The 14,775-nt window shown below is 42.5% G+C and overlaps 1 protein-coding gene across 2 annotated transcripts in view; it reads right to left on the bottom strand.

Moving 5' to 3' along the window:
* The window catches only part of Rab3c (RAB3C, member RAS oncogene family), a 186,855-nt gene that overhangs the window by 26,333 nt on the left and 145,747 nt on the right, over positions 1-14,775 (bottom strand). For both annotated transcript variants that reach the window (XM_057789970.1, XM_057789968.1), the window contains exon 4: positions 515-639. In XM_057789970.1, coding sequence (XP_057645953.1) covers positions 515-639 — 125 coding nt within the window. The remainder of the gene's footprint in view (positions 1-514; positions 640-14,775) is intronic.

The raw sequence follows: 14,775 nt of genomic DNA, 5'->3' as shown, positions 1-14,775 counted from the left end.
GATATGCACCCTCAAGAGATGATATTGAGCCCTAAATAGTTTTTAAACAGTACCATGGCTCATCATTGATTTCCTGAAGCCCAGATCTAGGACTGAACCTATTCTGTGCTATTACTCTCCTTAACAGGAACTTGAGAACAATAATGATCACAATAAAGTACTCAAGTCAATGCAAAATGATGTGTGTGGCTTAAAACAAAACAAAATGAAGAAATAGGAAAGGCAGACCTGTAATTCTCATGAAATAACAATTAGAAGTTTTTGTCTTTTATTTTGAGCTAAGACCAAAGTTCTTGTTATCACTTTTGTTTCTAATTGTGCTTGAATTTGACCAAAGCTTCAGATAATGAGAGGAAATTTACTTGTGATTTACACGGGTCTTGTTGTTTTTCAAGGTCTCTTGACAAACTTTTCACACATACACACACACACACACTCACTCTCACACACACTCCTATGACTCTGTTCAGTGTGTCAATTATGAAGCTTTCTTTCTTGTTAAGTTGTGTCTTACCAAGCTGTTCTCCTAAATGCTGCCCTCTCTCAGTTGAGATGATCCGTTCATCTTCCATGTCACATTTGTTTCCAACCAGGATAACCTGGGCATTATCCCATGAGTATGTTTTGATCTGAGTTGACCTAAAAGAAAAAATAACAAGTACAAAATTGAGCAGAGGGAAATAGAAAAGCATAAATTGAGGAAGAAATCCTAGAAAGAGCACGATCATGGTAAAGACGAAGCCTTGATACTTGCCACTTGGAATGAATGATTTCAGTACAGATGTGCTCCTTGGATTCTTACAAGGAATCAATTGACTCCAAAACCCAAGCTAGATGTGTGACTCAGTGGCAGAGGATACGAGACTATAGTATATGCCAAGCTTTGTGCTTGACCCTAGCACAGGAGAAAGACAGTCAAGGCAGCAGGTGTTATAGCAAGGCCTGTTTGTATCTAATGAGATCAGCACCACCGCATCCTTTTCTCGTGGATCTACATCGGCTTATGTAATAGCTGTAAGGCTAAGCTGGCAAAAGGTCTTCCTAGTTTTAGCAGTGAAAATTCGTTGTTTCCAGAACCTTCTCAGTCCCAGGCACACTGAAGTGGTTGGTTCCTCTGTCTATAGACTGCTGCCCAGGTGACAAACATACATACAAGGGAAAATGTAAACATCACTTTCCTCATTCATACATCCACAAGGAGCAAAGGCAACCAGGGCTTTGAAAATAAAGGGAATGGTAATTTAAGAATCATAGTACTATTGTACTAACACCTCACAGGTATGAGAAACATGTCACATTACTATAAAATAACAAGATATTGGGCTGGCCTTTTCACTTGCTATGAATAGACTTTTAGAACTCAGATCAGGCCCCTAGATCATGGTACAAGCAACAGCTAGCTGGTTTTGAAACTTAGCTAACAGTTGTGACAGTTGTCATTTGCAGCATGGTAAATCTAAGTGCTTTGTGTACACCCTATTCACTTCATTCATAGACTAACTTAAGGGGAGGCTGTTGTATTCGTTCACAGTGCAGGAAAATGAGGTACAGAGAGGTTAAATAATTTCTTAGATCACCCAGTTTGTAAATCGGAGAGCTAGGAAGTCTACCCAAGTGGCATGTTTCTCAGTCATGGGCCCCTACCATGTCTTTGTTTCCTGCTACACATTAACACTTTGAGAAGTTCCAGAGAAGAAGTCTAGAGGAGAGGAAACCATGCTCTTTAATGTTCTTCCTTTCTACGAGGTGAGAAGAGCAGTCTCTGTGGGATTATCTATTGCCAGTGGTTGATCAGGGGAAGGACACTAGAATCCCGAAAAGCTAAACAAATGACAAAACTCTGAAAGGCTGGATCTGAGAAGTGCCAGGAGAGCTCCGGTGGTTTTGCTGACAATTGTCAAGTCCTTCAGGATTACTGAATAGGAAATAGAGATGAGTTGCTCTCAACTGGAGGAGAGAAGAAAAGGCAGAGAGCTGTCAGCTGCAGCGAGGGGGTTTTCAGTGAGAACCCATGTTTCTCCCTCCTGGGAAGAAAGGAAGAAGGAGACAAGGTTTCATGTCAGAATTCTTCTGTTCTGAGCCCAAGTTTTCAAGTGAAATTAATACAATTTTGATCCCACTTGGATCCTGCAGAAGCATAGTATGGTTTATCAAAAAAATCCAGGGGAAATGACCAGTCTAATTCTGACAAGTTAAAAGAATGTGCCCACAGTGACATTTGCACGTGCCCATTGTGGTTTGAGTAAGAATGGTCCCCATAGGTGTGTGCATATATTTGAATACTTAGTCACCAGGGAGTGGCACTATTTGAGGATTAGAAGGATTGAGAGTGTGGCCTTGTTGGAGGAAGTGTGTTACTGTGGTTTGACTTCAAGGTTTCAAAAGCACATACCAGGCCCAGCACTCTCTCTCTCTCTCTCTCTCTCTCTCTCTCTCTCTCTCTCTCTCTCTCTCTCTCTCTGCCTGTGGATCAGGACGTAGGTCTCAGCTACTGCTCCAGTGCCCTGTGTGTTGTCTGCTATGATGATAATGAACTAAACCTCTGAAACGGTAAGCAAGTCCCTGGTTAAATGTTTTCTTTTGTAAGTATTGCATGGTGTCTCTTCACAGCAATAGAACAGTGATTAAGACATTGATGGAGGTGGGTCTTGTATTAATCTGTTGCTTTCATTGGTTAATTAATAAAGAAACTGCCTAGGCCCATTTGATAGGCCAACCCTTAGGTGGGTGGAGTAAACAGAACAAAATGCTGGGAGAAAGAAGCTGAGTCAGGGAGTCACCATGATTCTCCCACTCCAGACTGACGCAGGTTAAGATCTTTCCTGGTAAGCCAGGAAATATTAGAAATGGGTTAGATCAATATGTAAGAGCTAGCCAATAAGAGGCTGGAGCTAATGGGCCAAGCAGTGTTTAAAAGAATACAGTTTCCGTGTAATTATTTCGGGGCATAAGCTAGCCATGCAGGCGGCTGGGTGCCGGGGTCGCAGCCCTGCCGCTTATATTACAACAAGACATCCGTGTGAATGATGAAATGTATACGCTGGCAATGCTGAAGCGTTCACGGGCAGCCCGTATTATGGCAGTTCTGTTGAATCATGTTCTAAGTTGATGAGGACAAGTGGCCAGGTCTCTTCCTCAAGAGGGTACCAGATCTCATTACAGATGGTTGTGAGCCACCATGTGGTTGCTGGGAATTGAACTCAGGACCTTTGGAAGAACAGGCAGTGCTCTTAACTGCTGAGCTATCTCTCCAGCCCCAAGACAACCATATACTAGGTAAATAAAGACATAAGCTCTAAAATCCTACTTTTTCACCATATTATATATAGAAAACTTGAAAATTGACAAACTCATCATGAAAAATCAAATGCCAAACTCATCATTAAAAATCCCAGCTATATGAATGTGTATAATAACTCAGGCGCTAATGTTATTGTCCAGGAAGAAAGTTTAAGGACCACTTGCATATATAGTGTCAAGTAAGAGTCTTTTATTTAAACTGGTGGCCAAGAGCAGGCTCCTGTCACAAAGATCTCTTGGCGATGGAGCTCAGGGATGTAACGTTTATAAAAAAAAAATGTACCATTTAAAGCATCACAATGGCATCACTGTGAGCAGTAGGTAGGGAACCTGGTAACTTCTGTTTTGATTATACAGTCAACAGACAGTTATATATCTGGGTCATAGTCAGGACCATGGGAGTCCCGGAAGTGTTGCCAAGGTGGATGTGGCTGTCCAGGGTGTTATGGGCTGAAAGGTTAACAGACAGGAAATGGAACGAGGTGAAGGTCTGGACAAGATGGCATCACCTCAGTCACTTCACTAATATATTTTAGCCAAGAAAGTTCACATTTTCATTCAGAGGAACCTAAAATCTGACCAATTTCCTTAGGTATTTTTTTTTGGAATATTTATCTCTCTGTATTTATATCTTGCACACCAAGTGTGAGCCAATTCTTGGAAAATCTCAAGTTTGAGTCTTCACCTTAATGGGGCATGTTCTAATCCCAATAGTATACTTAGAAATCAGACACTGAAGGGTACTTGGGGCTCATAGGAGCCTGTCACAGTTGTGTCAGCAAGGGGAAGGAGTTAGTACCAGGACGGTCAACGACATGGCTTAGTTTTTTGGGAATCAATGCCTACTTTAACGACCTATATTAGTCCTCTGCCCTCCACCAACTTATCCCACAATGTGAACCAAATAAATCGGGTGTTACTCCTGTGCCTTGGGCACCCTCTGCCACAGTATGAACTGTGCAAATTCAGCTGAGTCTGATTGATACCTTGACTAGGTCACGAAGGTACTGAGCTCGGTACCCACTGCTGTTCTTTACCCAGCGGATAGATGCTTGTTTCTATAGTGAAACACACTAGGGTACCCTCCTTCTGCTACTGAGTCTCCTGCCGAAACACAGGATACTACCAGTATAGATCACCCATTTGTATACACCCGGACATTTCTTAATTTGTAACAATGCATAACAACGTGCTAAGAGAAGAGCATGTTTTCCTCTGGTTATCAGAACTCTCCTCCTTCCTACTGGTTGCCTGTAATAAATATTTGAAGTTTTGTGTGCTCTACAACACCAAAAAGTAATGTGGAATGAGTACTTTCTATAATTATCCTATAATTTGAAAAGATAATTCATTTAAAAATACAGGGATTTGAAACTTAAAAGCCTACGGATGCTATCAAAGCAAAGCGAAAATTGTAATCTGTGACATCTGTGCCACGGAGAGCAAAAGTTTGATAAGCCCTCAGAATTGGGTGCGTTTACACCTGCTGCCAGGGTTGTGAATGTGCCACGTTTGCCTTAGGCTTTGGTTACTCTGGCTTCTTATCACTAGTGTCAGGGGGCAGCTTTGGGTGAGGCAAGTGTGATTAGAACGTCTGCTTCTTAAATCCCACTCAACTCATCCATTTTGGTTCCTATAATTTAAATGATAATTAGAGATTTTCATTAAAGAACTGTACACTTTATTTTTAGTTCCTGTTTGCAGACTGAGGTCCTACACAAGCGATTTTTCTTGGGGGTATTTCTGAGGTTGGAATTGCGGGGCATGCACCCACTAAGCATACATGCTACCCCTGAGCCACACCCCAGCCTCAACATAAGTCAATTTTTAACTGGGAGTAAATAACCTTCCTTCCTCTAACATGTCTACTAAGGCAATGCACAATTTTGTTGAATAAATCTTCATTTTTGTGTGTGTATGTAATATTTACATACATTTGTGACTTGCTGATTTGCAGCATTTTGCAACACTTCTTATTTGTGGGATGAATTTCTCATCATCTGATTAGAAGAACTGTGCGGCTCCTTTGTTGGGAAGATGCGCATTTAAAGAGAATATCTGTCACCAAGTAATACCCATGTGAAAAGATGATTTATTTCTGAATCACTGCAAACATTCCCTGGGGATTTGCTGTTAATCTCAGCAAGATTAATGGAATCAGAAACCATGTGCCAGTCTCCATGGTTACTCTTCCAAGTTCAGGTAACTCAGACCTCACCAGCACCGGATGAAGCTACTAGAACAATCACTATTTAGTTTCCATTTAGTCAAAACAAAACAAAAGCCCTTCAGATCTTCCTTCAACACATTTGTGTGACACTGGTCTCTTTTCATTCAATTTAACCACTGATTAAGTAATTTTTTTTTTTAACTTTTGGACAGCTTTTCAACCTTGTTCCAATTCATAACAGTTAAGTCAGAACCAGAAGCTGGCAAGATGGCTGAAGCCAGACAACCTGAGTTTGATTATGGGAACTCAGATGTGAAGGAGAAGACGAACTCTTACAAATTGTCCTCCAATCTCCACACTTGTGTCGTGTGTGTGTGTACACTCTCTCACACACATATACTTGGAAAATATACTAAGAAAATAAATAGTTTAGAACCTCCAGTGACTTCACCAGACATAGATAGAAAAACCATTTCTCCAGGTGAATGATAGGTCCAGTAAGGACAGAGCATCCATGAAATGACTTTCTTTAGTAGCATTTTTTGGCTTGTTTGTAAAGAATTGATTTAATTATGTCACATATAACACCCCTGCTCATTTATAGGTGGTTTGCATAGATGAGTATACAATAAAGAAACTTTACAAGTTTACAAACTTGAGAGAGTCTTAGTAAGGGAACAGACACATGGACATGCATGCAATAAATATGAATAAATGGCTTTAGGAAGCTGAGCTAAACTTTTATATATAATAACACATTTTTAGAGATTTCAAAGAAAAATTAAAGCATTAAATTATTGCCTTTCAATACTGACATCACCTCTTATTATTTAATGATATGGTTGTGCATGTCAAACTTGGTGTAGCCGCATAAAATCAAACAATATATAAAACTGAGGTAGCTATTGTTCAAAATCTCATTCTTAGCCTCCGTCCCCACGCTTAGCTCTCTGGTGATGACACAGCAACAGATGGATTACTGTTCCCACTTGTCATTTCTTCCTCTAAAGTTGTTTTCAAAGGTCTTCCTCATCCTATCATTCACCTTCTTTGGTTCCAGGCCACCATAAGGTCAACGTTGTCCTCTGCCTTGAGCTCTTTCCGTGTTGGGCAGAAAAGCAATGGGTCAGAGGAATATGAATGAAGACACAGAACTGTGCGAGAAAGTGAACCCTCTTTCCCCTTAAGTTATGTGTTCAGGCACAGCCCTGAACCTTCCGACTCGTGTATCCACTTTCACTCTATAGCTCTCTGTGGCCTCGGGCGACTCTCCAGCCTTTCCTCTTGTTATCTCCCTTCTTTCCAACTCCGGTGGGAGCACAGTAATGTATTTCCGTTTCCCCACCCACACCGCATCTTCAGCAACTGAGGACTATCACCATTTGGGGAAGTTTCAGGTTTGTGATGCTTAAAATCAACAAGAGACCAAGAGCCCATTTAAGACCAAACGTGGATGGCAAGCGGAGCGTCAGATACAGGGTGTTTAGTAGCAAACCTTCTCGGTACTCGGTCCTTTTCCCCAGGACCCATATTTTAGTGCTTGCTAGTTGACTTCCAGCTGCCTGTATCTGCTTCTCCTTACTTTACAGCTTTCTATAAAGCAACCTAACGGCATTTGGCCCAGCAGGGAAGGCCAAAAATAACAAAGAAATAACACACCCAGGAGCAGACCTCCACCAAAGCCTGGTAGGAATTGCTGTATAAATACCCAAGCTTCCTTGCTCCCTGCTTTGCTACTGCCCTGATACCCAAATTTGTAAACAGGAAAAGCTCTAGGCACCCATAACAATGACTGGCGTGAAAGTACACCTGTTTGTTGGCCTCATCTCTTCCACAGCTCCCTTCCTCAACACTTAGGGCATTGTTACACTTTCCAAATAGAATAACTTTATTCACTTCTCTCTCAGAGCCTAATTCTGGGAAAATCCTATAAAGACACATTGAAAGTGTTTCTTCTGGAAAAGGGCACCAAGTTTCAAGGTGTTCTGCAGGTGGCAGTGCTGGTAGTAGGGTTTGGACATGAGGTATAAGTGTCCCCTTAGGTGTTAAAGGGTCAGTCACATGCTGCAGTGGCTTGAATGTGAGGTCCCCCATAGTGGAGCATTTGAATACCCAATCCCCAGTTGGTGAGGGAGGGTCAGGAGGTGTGGTCTTGTTAGAGGAAATGTGACACTGGGGATGGGCTCTGAGTTTTCAAAAGCCCCAGGCCATCCCCGGCTTGTCCTGTCTCTGCTTGCTGCTTGCGGTTGGAGATGTGAACTCTTTCCCTTCTTCTCACCATGCCTGCCTGCTGCCGCTCTTCCCTAACTTGATAGCGATGGACTCTTGTCTCTCTGGAACCATAAGAAAACCCTCCCTTCTCTAAGTTGCTTTGGTCATGGCATTTTATGCCAGCAGTAGAAAAGGGATTAAGACACCTTCTGAAGGGCTTTTGGGAAAGGACTGAATCATGAAGACATTGACAAAAGCAAGAATTAATCTACAGGTGCATACCCCCCCCCATCTGACGGCATTATTGGAGGTGGTGGAGACTTGGGAGAAGGAACCTATTGGAGGGGATTTCACTAAGAATATGACCTGGAAAGAGAGGCCTTGCTCCCTTATCTGTCTTTTTTGCCTCCTGTGTTTCTGTCTCCGGCCCACCAGGATGTGACTCATGGTGCTCCCCCTCCCACATACTCCCCAGGATTATGCTCATGGGCCTCGGAGCAACAGTGGGTCTGAAACTGTGGGCAGAGATGAACCCTCCTCCCTTAAATTGTTTTCTTATGTCTGATGCACCAGGCTTCAAAGTAAAGGCCATTATGATTTTCCCTTTCCCAAGCATCCAGTTTAAGATTTATCATAGGACTTACGTTTCATTAGCTTTGTGAGAAACCTGTGTGTCTTCGATGAATTTATTATCTGCCAGGCTTTCTTGATTGTTGGGACCATTTGGAGTCCTGGCCTCCAGCTGCTCTTCCCTGATAGTGACCTTTACTTTCCTTCTGATTTGGGTTACTGAAAGCTGTGTCAAAGTTGTTTACCAGCTCTGCTTCATGAGCACGTGTTGCCTTGCCTTGAGGATCAGAGGATAAGGTTTTCACCTGTTGGCCCACCTGACTGTGTTGGGTATATAAGCCTCCGTGGTACTATTTAATAAATGGTTTCTTACCAGTGACTAGAGGTCTGTGTCCCTGTCTGTATGTTTCAACCTCCAGCCCCTTGCCTGCAGCTTGGGAACTGTATGGTAGTGCATAGAGCGCAGACAGGCGTTGTGCGTGGCACTCAATGTCTTGCATCTTATTACCCAGATCCCCTTGGGCCTGGTGCCCTTAATGTAGGCCCACATATGCACTTGGTATCACTCACTGTGGCTGTCATTTATATACACCTGGCTGTAGTTCACAGTTACTGTTAGAGAGCCCATCTACAGCTTGTCTATTCACCACTGTCTCTGCATTCAGCCAACTTTCTAGAACGTGAGGGATACTCAGATGGTAACTCCGAGTTCGCGATAGAAGGAACAAGCAGATGACAGCCGGAGTACGGCAGAAGTGCCTAAGAAGTTTTGCACTTCGAATATATAAGCACAGAGCAAGCAGAGACAGAAAGGGAATTGTCTTCTGTGATGACAAGTGCCTCCTGCATCTGCTTTAGAATGCATGATGGACGAAGTTCTTTCATAGCCTGTTAAACCCTGTGGGGTCCATGGTCCTGGAAGGCAAATGCTGGCTCCTCTGTAGCCTGCGTGATTTTGTAGACCTGCAAGCTTTTTGTGTGACTAGCTTTGAATTCTATTCTGAGAAGAGCCACAATTCCTTTCTGGCCCCTAACACTGTCAGGACCACTCAGGGAGTAAATACCTTTATACTAGGGACTCATTGAGTGTGTGGACCCTGGGATATGGCCTCCAATTCAGAGGCAGAGCTAAGATTACAGATGCAAAGTGACTCAAATGATACAACCGCTCAGGGAATGGTATGGCTCATAACACAAGCCTCCCATGAATTCTCTTCAAAACCATACTGCCTGCTTCCACCAGGGAGGGGAGAAATTCAGATGCTGAATATCTGATTATCTTTTCATAACAAAGACAGCAGCAGAATGTTTCCTGGAGGAATTCCCAAATCCCCAAATCTCTGGCTGTGCAAAAGTGTCTTTGAGTTGAGTGTGGAAACGAACAGAATTGGATGGACCTCAATGGTGTTGGAGCTGGTTCTCTTTAGCAGCTTTGCTGCTGAGAGATGGTCCTGAGATTCCGTTCAGGAACTGAAGAAGTAGAACCCATGGGGTCCTGGAGCTGTGGCACAGCTGAGTCCACTTCTTTAAATCTAACTTGTGGCTCTCTTCCTTAGCTCTTTCAGGACGCCTTCCCTGTCACAGGTGCTCTCATGAGTTTTGTTTGTTTTTGTTTTTCCCCTTTTGGAAGCAGAGTCTCATGTCTCCAAGAACATCTTGAGTTCACTGTGTAGTAAAGCTAGACCTTGGCTTTCTGACCTTTGTGCTTCCACTTTGCACTGTTTGTATGCAGGACTAGGAATGAAACTAGGGCTTCCTGTAGGTTAGACAAGCACTCAATCAACTGAATTACACCCCAGCCCTCTGATCACATCACTCCAGGTTGTGTGTTCACATCTGAGGATCTGGAGCTAAGACTCAAAGATGAGAGAGAACAAGCAGTCTTTGTCTTTGTGGCTCTGGTGACATCAGTCTGTGTAATGTTTTCTAGGTCCACCCACTTAACTACACATTTCATTTTTCTTCCCAGATGAATAGTATTACATTGTGTATAAGTGCCACGTTTTCTCCATCCATCAGTTCACTGAAGGACATTTAGGTTGCTTGAAAGACATTTAGGTTGCCTGTCTAATTGGATTTAAGGTCCACTCAACAGGAGGGAAACCGTGATTGGTACTGGAAGCCTAGCTGGTTTCTGGATGCTAGTGAGGTCATGGGTCTTAGAAAAGAATTTACTACCACCGCTTTGCTAGCCCAGTATAATTCCTTACTACACTCTGAATCTTGTCCTTCTACCCGCAGACAAGGGTAGCAATCACCCATTCATCAAAGAGGTTTCTCTTTACAGCCAATGGAGGCCATCACAGGGAAACCACAACTGGACATCATGGAGTGATCAATGGATTGTGGGGAGCCCAGCCCCCGCAGATACATCTACATCATAGCTCCCTTGTCTGTAACAGGGAACACTCTGGAGAAGGTGGTGAAATGATTGGAAGAGCCAGGATACCAGGAAGTTTGCTGTAAACATTCTTTTTTTTCCCCCCAGAATGTTAGCATAAACATGACCAGAACAATGGCAATATCCATGGCTATATTAACTTGGGAGGCAAAAAATGTGTAGGGGCCCATTCATAGAAAAAGAACTACAGGGAGAAGTAGCCTCTCCCAGGCCTTATTGGTTGCCTAATGCAGAGTTCTCAGTCTTGAAATCATATACAAGCAAACAAGAAAAAATGGATTCAGCTTGTTCTACTTATATGTATTTGTGCTTATATGTGTGTGTTTGTGTGTGTGTGTGCAACAAATATAATCACCTGTACTGCTTCACCAACTTCCCAAGCTTGATGCTCTCTCTGTAAAGAACATAGCAGGATAACCATAGGGCCATGTGATGCTTAGACCTCCACTCTCTTACAGTGTCTATCAAAGAGCCACCTGCTAGTTAACATCAGCCAACATTCTGGCTTCGCCACAGGCCTTCTGAGTCAGACTCTCTAGGTGATTCTAATGCATGATAAATTTTGAGAATCAGCATTGTAGGCTGTAGACACTGAGAGTTTCTGCAGACTTGTTTCTTCATAAGTACTTGCTAGATTTAGTGTATCTGGGATAACCAAGTAAGGAACAAGACAGCAAACTCTAGGAAAACAGACCAGCCTTCACAGATATGTCCCAAGCTTCTAGCCCAATGTCTGGCAACATATTTTTAGTTGAAATAAAGACAGGTGGGAGAAAAAGGCAGAGTGTGGGTGCCAGGCTCTCCACCTAGTTTGAGTGCTGAGAAAGGACAGGAGAGTGAGGAAGACAGGAAAACAGTCAGGGAAGCAAAGGAAGATGAGCTCGGCCAACCAGTGAGATTAACTGGGGGCAGGTGACATTTCTCTGGCTCTTGGACTTTGGCAAAAGCAATTAGAAGAAGTCAGCACCAACCTTGCCTTTTCAGCAGGATATTTGCCTTTAAAATTCCTCTTATTAAATGTTTCTGAACCCTAGTCCTCTAGATTGTCAGACTGTCCCACCCTGCAGTAACCTTTAAAATGACAGTGGTTTGCAAATAAATTTGAGCAAAGAGTCTTTGTCATTGCAAAGAACTCTGGCATCAGGAAAGAAGAAAATGTGAAAAGGCCAAGGCCAATGGATGCCACGTACCCTTGACTGCAGGGAGTAATTGCTATTCAGCCCTTCAGATTTCCCATCAAATGATGTAGCCTGTAATGGGTCCTTCAGCAGGCCCTGTATACAAAACCAGCACTTTGCTAACATACTTTATTACACAGTGGAAGAGTGTTTTACTGAATCCACACTCAGCTCATACTCTCGACTAAAGTCTTGACTTTGCTGTGTCTTGTGATCAGAATGGTGCCCATGTTCACAATGTGTTTTTTTAGGGGCAAACAGGTCATGGTCACAATACTTTGGTAAGAGAAGTTCTGGGAGCTCATCCTTAAAGGAATAGAATAAGCAAGCTACAATTAATGCAAAAGCAATCCATGAAGAAGGAAAAGATGCACTTTGCATACTTACTACATTCGTTCTTTTTATTTTTCATTATATCTTTATTTACTTTATTCCCATGTGTGTATATGTGTTGGACATGTTTGCCATGATGTGCATTGGTGGCAGGTGCCTTCACCTGCCAAGCGATCTTCATTGCCCTAATATCCATTCTTGATGCATGCACTTGCTCTTCTCCCATTTCTTCAGAAGAAGCTGTCTGACATTATTGCTAGTGGACCATGGTAATTAGCAATTATTCTATCTCAAGTTAAAGCAAACAAAACAAAAATAAAGTCATTTCTAGGGGCTAAAAACCACATGTGAAGATTGTTCAGCGACGTCTCCATCAATAGGAGCACTTTGGTTCCCTGTTCAGCATTTCATGGATGCATCAGTAGTTTGTCTATTTGCTTTTGGATCTGCACATGTGCCTTCCTGGGGGGCGTATATAATAGATCCTGGCCCTGCACACCCTGATTCCCAGGCTATATCACTGGCAGATTTTCACCAGGAGACACTAACCAGAAGCTGGAGGGGGAAAGACAGGGAGAGGTTGAGTTTTCACCATGCCCAGTTTCCTGTGGTTTCCCTTGCAGACACTGTTGCATTTCTATCACTCCAGCTTTGGCTACACCAGCCTGTGGCCTCTACGGACACCACAAAAGTCTAGGCTGTTTTATGTTCCCCAGCTGTGGTGGAGCATCCCATACATCAGAAACAACTTGAAGTGGAAAAAGAAGAATAAATAATAATGTCAATAAGCTCCCCCCTCAAAACGGATCAACTCCAGAAAGACCAACTTAATCTAAATAGCAGTGGAACTACTTATATAGTATGTCTTAGGCAGCTCAGGTAACAAGACACCTTAGACAGGTTAGCTCACACAACACAAATTTGTTTTGAAACATTTAGAGCCTGAGAAATCTAAGACCAAAGTGCCTATAGATTCAGAAAGGGGGAGGTATCTTTTATATGACATCAAGCCCGCATGTAATGACAGTCACCCGTCTCTACAGTGTCATCCAAACCTCATCCAAAAGGCACTGCTCCCATAAACCTTTGCAGTGAAGATTAGAATGTCAACACACACTTTGTATAATCTGGACCTTTGTTAGTATTCAAGCTCAAGATACTTCTTAGACAATCTGGAACACTTACATTCTCTTTCTCCTGCCAACAACTAGCTTTAAAATATGTAAAATTTCAGCACCATTTTTAAATTTTGTGTTTCAAAGCTTTTGGCCATGCTGTACAAATCTTTCTGGAATAAGTACTCTGACATCAGTGAGAGAGGAAGAACAGAGGCATCGCTGGTGGTGGACGGAAGCCAGAGCGCTCCTGAAGAGCTTCAGAATTGGGCACAGCTTGCAGTCTTACTTTATACTCTGAAACCACAAGGTGGAGCGAGCAAGCAAGCGAGATTGGCCAGGTTGTGAAAGGCAATGACTTGTTTTTCAGCTATTTCTCCAGGTCAGTCATTCCAGGTAGCAAGTAACGTCATGCTTAGCAACAGGCAGCAAGGCAGTGCTAAGTAAATTACTAAATACACCAACAAATTATTCTAATAATTGGTCGTTTCTACCTCAAAGTAGAAATCAGACATCAGCCTCCAATGAGGCTTAAGAAACAAATCTTAAAAGCGTGGTGGTGCATGCCTTTAATCCCAGCACTTGGGAGGCAGAGGCAGGCGGATCTCTATGAGTTTGAGACCAGCCTGGCCTACAAGAGCTAGTTTCAGGACAGGCTCCAAAACCACAGAGAAACCCTGTCTCGAAAAACAAACAAACAAAAAAAAAAAAACAAACAATGATAGATCGAAGGGAAAGGGGCTCTTAAAAGAATAGCCACTGTCCACAAGTCCAGTGGTAGCACCTGATATCTAAGTTGAAACGATTTTTGTACAGGAGAAGGCATTTCAACTCAAATGTATGCTTTGCTCCAAGTATCTAATACTTAATACTCCCTTCTGTCCATGTTTATGCCTCATGTCATAGCTTGACACATGGGATCAGATTTCATCACGTTTACTTTGCAAATGAAATTCTTCTTAGTCTCATTGTTGAGAGTAAGGGAGGCAATTATGTTGCACACATTAGGGTAAGCCACAGTAGTTATGTCTAAGTATGTTTAAATATGATATTAGTCCACATAAAAGCACATCACACTGAACTGATAAGAATGAGCAACTACCACCCAGCAGAAACCAATTCACTGAACACAGAAGGTTCCAGAATGGATAGGTTTGAGTCTGAATCGATACAAACAGCAGACACATTCCTTCAGAGTAATTCTTTCCTTCTCCAGCACTTGAGAGCTGGAAGCAGATAGACCTAAAGTTCAAGGCCAGCTTGGACTATAGGAGACTATGTCCCAAAAATTAAAAAAAAAAAAAAAACCTGTAAGTAATTATATTTTCATCATATTATACATTACTTAATTGTGTTACAAGTCTAAGCAATTGGAAATTTCAAAGGAGCCTTAAGCATTTTAATCGAGCTTCCTGTCAGCCTACGATATACCCTAAGGGTCTGCTTACAAGAACAACCTGAAAAAATGAGAAAGAGGGATCCCTCAATGATTTGATT

The sequence above is a fragment of the Chionomys nivalis genome, chromosome 15, assembly GCF_950005125.1.
Source record: "Chionomys nivalis chromosome 15, mChiNiv1.1, whole genome shotgun sequence".
NCBI lineage: Eukaryota > Metazoa > Chordata > Mammalia > Rodentia > Cricetidae > Chionomys > Chionomys nivalis.
Note: the sequence above shows the minus strand (reverse complement) of the source record. Positions and strands in the feature narration are given on the sequence as shown.